Below are 5,990 nucleotides of genomic sequence, written 5' to 3' on the forward strand. Positions count from 1 at the left end.
GGATCGGTGTTCACAGGAGGGAGGCCCTTCATCTTGCCCTGCCCACCAGCATTAAGAGGGTACCTGAGATGGGTGCCAAGCCTCAAATCCCCCACAATTCATCCCTGCATCTGGCCCCTGGAAGGTCAGCAAGTGTCAGCTCCTGCTCTTTTCTTGAGCACTGGTCTGCCGGAATTTTGAAGGTTGGTGTTAAGTGGGAGAGGGGACTCAAAAGAGGAAATGTTGCATACATGTAATTAGATTTGCTTGGTGTCTATTCCGTAAACTACTTCATCCACTCCTTCCCACACTGACCTTGGTGCTAGGGACCATTTCTGGCAGAAGTGTGGGTGAGGTGGGGGGGGGGGCTGTAACTTCATTCTTTGTAGGCATAGCCTTCTCTTAGTCTCCCAGAAATCTAGGCAATGGGTTTTGAGAAAGTGTCTCTAACTGCTGTTTTGATTTAGCTGAGGCTTGGAGACTTGTCCAAGGTCATACAGCCCTGTACTCCAAAGGGGAAGTTTTCTCTCAGCCCTGCCTGCTTTTGTGCAAGCCCTGTGGCCTGGCTCCCAGACATTAGCATTCCAACAGCTCTGGGTCGCTTTGTCCTCCAATCAAGGCTGGCTGGGGGTTGGGGGGAGGGGTGGGATGAGGGCAGGGCACCATAAATCTACCTGCTTGTGTGTGCTGAAGGGGTTGGGGGGGCGTTGAGTCCAAGATTCATGTGCTGTTCTGGGAGCTAGACTTGGACTCAGACAAAAGCAGAAGAGGATAGAGATGCACTCTATCCAAGGGCTTTTCCTGACAGGACTTGGGATCTTGTCAGTACTTCTGGGAGCTGGTCACTCACTGATGGTGACCCCAGACTACAAGAGCAAACAAAGGAAGCCAGTCAGAAGGAGTTTCCAGCAGGTACACTGAGCTTTAAAAGCTGCAAAACATCCTGTGTTCAGACAGGTGAGAGGCAAGTTGTTTGTAGTCGGATTTATGGCTCCCACATTTCCTAGAAGGGCTCTTCAGTAAGAAACACACACTGATGCCTCTATCCACACCACAGAGCCCTACATTTCTCAGGAATTCAAATCAAACCCTAAACCTTCATCTGCCTCACCCCACCCCAACTTGGAGAATAGGTGGGATAGCTCTGGAGTCAAATCCACACTTAATTATGGGTAACAGCTGAGTCACAGGGCTTAAATTGTACATGTGTCCATGCATGGGGCAGAGGCTGAGGCTGTGTGTATCCACCTACTCTCCTTAGAGAGTGCTTGGGACATTCTACAGTGGGTGCTCCTCAGCCTCCTCCTTCGTTCAGGCAGGCACTTGTACCAAAGGAGCACCCACCCACCCTAGGGAAACACTACTTTCCACAGTCTGAAACAGGAAAAGGGGGGAGCCTTCTTGCTTTTCAGATCTGCTTATACCCCCCATCCAGTGCTTAACATATAGCAAGCTTGGTCTGTGCAGCATGGAACTGTTGACACCTAGGCAGTGCCCCAGGTAGAAAGTTAGCTGTTGTTGAGGTTTCCAATAAGCCATTAATCTCCTCCTCCCAGATTAAAACACCAACCGAAACAATGCTCCGTTCATTCACTTGTTTGCAATGTCCGTCCCCCACCCCAGCCCTGTCCTTGATAAGGAAGACAACCCCTCTGAGCCTCCTTTAGGGACTTGGAATCAGAGGAAATGTTCAGATTTGGGGGGCATCAGAGAGAAAGACACGAGAGGCATTAGCAATCAGAGCCTGCCACCGGTAAGTTCTAGGACAGAAGCAACCTGCCCAGATCAGAGTCACCGGCAGTACCCCATCTGGGTGGGTTCATTTCTTTTCCTTCCCCCTTTGGCTGGGTGCCTGGATATCTGCCCTCCATTTTCTTGGTCCCAAGGGGCAAGCAGTGCAATTTCCTTACAGCTCAGCAGAGCTTCTCCGAGGCAATGCCAGGCCTCAGTTCTCTGCTGGTGCCTCAGATGGTTCTCAGTGCCAGAGTGAGCCAGTCTCCAGTCACCTAGAGAGCTAGAGAGCTTGCTCACTGGGCTGAAAAGCCAGGGTACTTTATGAACAGATACATAGTCAAGAGCACACGTTTCTAGGGGAATAGAGATCCCAGCTGGACTCTCTATCTTCTCTGCTAAACTGCTTGAAAACGTGGTTTTCTGGAGCCTGGTCAGTAAAATGTGCCTTAGGAGTGAAGTCATGCTGGGTGTCTAAATAAATACCTTAGTGGGGTGGGTTCCTGGGGATGGTGTTCTAGGACTCCTGTTATAATTTATTATTGTCTCCCTTTCCTAAGGGCAATATGGTTCTAAATCCAGGCAGATAAGTGATGGGGGGGTTCATAAAATCACTAGCCTCATTTAGAGACTTGACTTTCTTCTAAAGTGCTGTTGGAAGTAGGCCCCAGACTGATGATTTCTTCACCTCCTATGCTCTGAAAATGACCTGCCCTACCTCCAGCTCAGCCCTCAAGGTGGAGGTCCCAGGCCCTAGAAAAATCCTCATCTCACTGCTGGGAGTAGAATTGCCCTATCCACCCCAGCGGCGGCTGCCACCCTCCTCCCCTTTGCTCAGCACAATAGAGTCCACCTTGATGATCCATCTTTTATTAATTAGCCCAAAAATCTCAATCACCAGTCCCTGATACTCTTATGTACAAAATATAAACTTACCCACCATGAAATAGCATCAATAAATACAAACGTGTAAAATGGGGGGAAGAGGCATATAATTTACCAAAGCAAAATTCATTTCAAAAGGCATTATACCATTTACAAACTGATTTTTCTTTTTTCCTTTTTAGGGAGATGAGCAGTGCTCCAGGAACCTGTCCCTGAAGTTTACAGTTTCAGACACAGGAGCCAGACCGGGAAGATGCTCCCAGCCATAGTCCAGGGCTTTTCCCAGTTCACAAACCCGATGATGACTTGAAAAGTGCAGAAGGAGAAGGCAGAAAATCACCTTCGTGGGTTAAGGCAGAATGGAGGGCCCGGAAACCCTGTATTTAATGGGCAGCAGAGAAGGTGAGCATTGTCTATACAGCAAGGTGAGTGAGCAGGAGCCAGATGAGACAACCAGTGCAGTGAGCCACCACACTGGATTGGGCCACCCAGGAGAGAGCGATGGTCAGAGGCTGACAGATTTGAATGAGGGCAGGGTCACCAGGAAGTATGGGAGTCTCCAACAGTGTAGCGCTACCACTCTCATCAGCTTTGAACGAGAGTTTGAGGTTGCTACACAGAGGAGGTTTAAGAAGACAGCAGCCTGCAATGCCCGCTGTGCATGGGCAGCAGCTAGGGTGCTGTTAGGAGAGCCTGGTTGAACCAGCGAGTGGAGACAGGGACCCGGCTAGTGAGAGCCAGAAGGAGCAAGGACGCTTGAGGCCTCCAATACCTCCCACCTCGGCGGCTCTGGCTCCCTCCCTTTCTGCTAGCCCCCACCACCCAGAGCCAGACAGGTCTCTTCATAAGAAGTCTGAGAACACCAGTGCGCCTGGGAGCAGACAGGAGGGAGAGCTGGGCACCTGCAGGCCAGGGAACTCCTCCAGCGAGGCGGTAGGGCTCAGGCTGCCAGTTTGGGAAACTGGGGAGTAGAGAGAGCCCCAGTCCCCATTGGAGCCACCTCCCGGGCTGCCCAGCTCTCCACAGGGCACAGGGGGCTCCGGCCCATAGAAGCTGTGGTCCGCTATGCGCAGCGTCTGAGTCAGTGCCCAGATGTAATTGTGGGCGAAGCGCAACGTCTCGATCTTTGTAAGTTTGGCGTCATCCGGGAAGGTGGGCAAGACACCGCGCAACGCATCCAGTGCCGAGTTGAGGTTGTGCATGCGATTACGCTCCCGGTCATTGGCCTTCTTTCGCCGGCTACGTCGTTGCTTGCTCAGTGCCAACTCGCTTTTGGGCCGGTTGCGCCCTCCACGCCGCGTGCGGAGCTTCCTCGAGGTCCCTCGGCAGTCACCTGCTTCTGTTTCTGAGCAGTCCCTCGACATGAGAGTGGGGCTTGGTGGGGTGGATTTGGAGCTGAGCACTTCATTGTCCAAGGCTCCAGAGAAAGGCTGCTGGGTCTCTCGGGACGCTTGGATGGTGGGCGCACCCAAAGGATGAGGCGCCATCCTGTGGTTGGAAAAAAGTGGAAAGGTAAGCGTGAGACAGTCTCTACTTTAGAGGCCACCCCATGCGGGATCGGGGTACCCCCCCCCGCCCCTTGTTTATCCCTTGATGGTTTCTAATTGTTACCTAGTCCTCTTGCGCAAAAGAATAGAGAGCGGCGGGTCGATCAGCGTCAAGCAGCAGTGGACAGTTGAGCGCCTCTGTTTGCGCCGAAGTTCTGCTGAGCTGCAGACGCCCTCGCCTGGAGTTAATTGAGTCCGGAAGCAGAAGAGAAGCGCAGAGGGTGTCCCCGGCCTCCTCTGCGGCGCTGAGACCCAGGGGGATTTCCTGAGCTACAAGTCGTGTGCCCCTTGGCACGCTTTATCTGCTCGGGCCCGGGCCAGGAGCGTGCCTGCCCCGCTGCTGCTTGCGCCACGGACCAATCAGCAGCGGGGGCCCAGGGCCCGCGCCACGCGAGCCCGCTCCTCCCCCTAACCCCCCACCCGCGGAGCACAGCTGGATTCCGGACAAAGGGCAGGGGTGGGGGGGAGGGTAGCAGTGCTCTGTTTGCGCTTCCCTCCCACCCCCCAGCGCGGGCTCGGTCCCAGCAACTCTCGGTTCCTCAAAGAGCCTCGCCCAGCCAGAAGAGCCCCGTCTGGCTCAGGTCTGGCCGCCGCGGACAGCCTTGCCTTTTCCTCTTTCTTCCTGGCATCTGTCCAGAACCTCTCTTGGTAGCAAGAAGGAGGTTTGGGGGTGCCTGTAGGGAAGGTCTCTTCTTTGAGTATTGCACTTGGGGACTTTTGGCTCAGAACTGGAAGCGGCTTGCCTGAATCAACCAGCGAACTAGGAGTCAAGTGTCTTGACGGCAGCTTGGAGGAGCGCCCATTAGTTCTAAGAGCCACCCAGCTCTCTGGCACCGCGGGTCGGGATAGGACATGTGTGTGAGCAGCGTTTTACACACTCTATTCTGGAAGGGGGGCTCAGAGTGACTAGTGCTAGTGACAGCTCGAGTCCTTTTTACCCAGAGACCATCGCTTGGCGGTGTCTGGGTCCAACTACACCGAGGTGCTGTCTCCCATCTCCCAGACCAGACGTGGAGAACCCCCACACGCTCCTCATCTGAGACACCGGTTTCCATTCCAGGGGCAAGGGTGGTTGGGGAGGGAGCGCAGAGGGGACATCCCACTACTCCACCTCAGGGACAGTCTCCCGGGGTTGAGGGAGGCCTGACCCCAGGGCCAGATGACGTGAAGAGGTCAGCCTTTTTGTCTTTTCAATGCCATGATGTGCAGGCAATGGGAGGAAAGCGGATCTATTTTCTGTCCCCTTTAGTCCTCTTGTCCAATCGCAGGCCAGAGAGGGCCGATATCTTCACCTAGTCCAGTCCCTGTCTCCTGTCGCGCATCACTCCTGAACTGTGGGTGAACACAGGGCAGGGATTCTCTGAAAGCTATCTGGAAAACTTTCCTGTGAGTCCGAAGACAGTTGTCTGTCCTTTCTTCCCTGCAGACCCGCCCCTCTTGTCCCCGCCTCGGACACCCCGTGGTCTTCTGTTTCCGGTCACTCAGGGTGAGGGGTTGTGGCTTCCGCTGCCCTCACCCCCTCTTCTTTCTAGGGCAGGGTGTGCGGCTGCGAAGCAGCGGGGGCTGGGAGTCAAGACTCTAGGCGGTAGCTCCATGCTTTCTAGTATGTCCTCTTCCTTTAACTCCGAGACTCCCGGAAACTGCAGAAGGGGCCGTGTCCTGGCTGGGAGACTAAGGGGATGGGGTCAGGGTCGAGGTAGGTCTGTGGCCGGACTCTAGTGATGGCCTCTGTCTGCCTGGGATGCTAGGGACGGTGTGTGGCGGGGTGAGGGGGAGACCAGCACAACATCTCCTAGGCAGAGGGTGGTTTACTTGGGGGTCAGAGGGAGGGGGTTGTAGAACTGGGCT

The 5,990-nt window shown here is 54.4% G+C and overlaps 1 protein-coding gene across 1 annotated transcript; it reads right to left on the reverse strand.

Annotated features, from left to right (window-relative positions):
• Positions 1-2,564: 2,564 nt before the first annotated feature.
• On the reverse strand, positions 2,565-4,396 carry Neurog3 (neurogenin 3). The gene is made up of 2 exons (XM_005070828.3): positions 4,207-4,396; positions 2,565-4,083 (listed from the first exon to the last, which is right to left on the reverse strand). Exon 2 carries the CDS (start codon positions 4,080-4,082, stop codon positions 3,438-3,440), a length of 645 nt encoding a protein of 214 aa, XP_005070885.1. The 5' UTR covers position 4,083; positions 4,207-4,396; the 3' UTR covers positions 2,565-3,437.
• Positions 4,397-5,990: the final 1,594 nt, after the last annotated feature.

This window comes from Mesocricetus auratus, unplaced genomic scaffold (assembly GCF_017639785.1).
Source record: "Mesocricetus auratus isolate SY011 unplaced genomic scaffold, BCM_Maur_2.0 Super-Scaffold_100027, whole genome shotgun sequence".
Lineage (NCBI taxonomy): Eukaryota > Metazoa > Chordata > Mammalia > Rodentia > Cricetidae > Mesocricetus > Mesocricetus auratus.

What these genes read in the sequence shown, in the direction of transcription:
- Neurog3 (XM_005070828.3), bottom strand. Translation starts at nt 4,082, where the DNA reads ATGGCGCCTCATCCTTTGGGTGCGCCCACCATCCAAGCGTCCCGAGAG.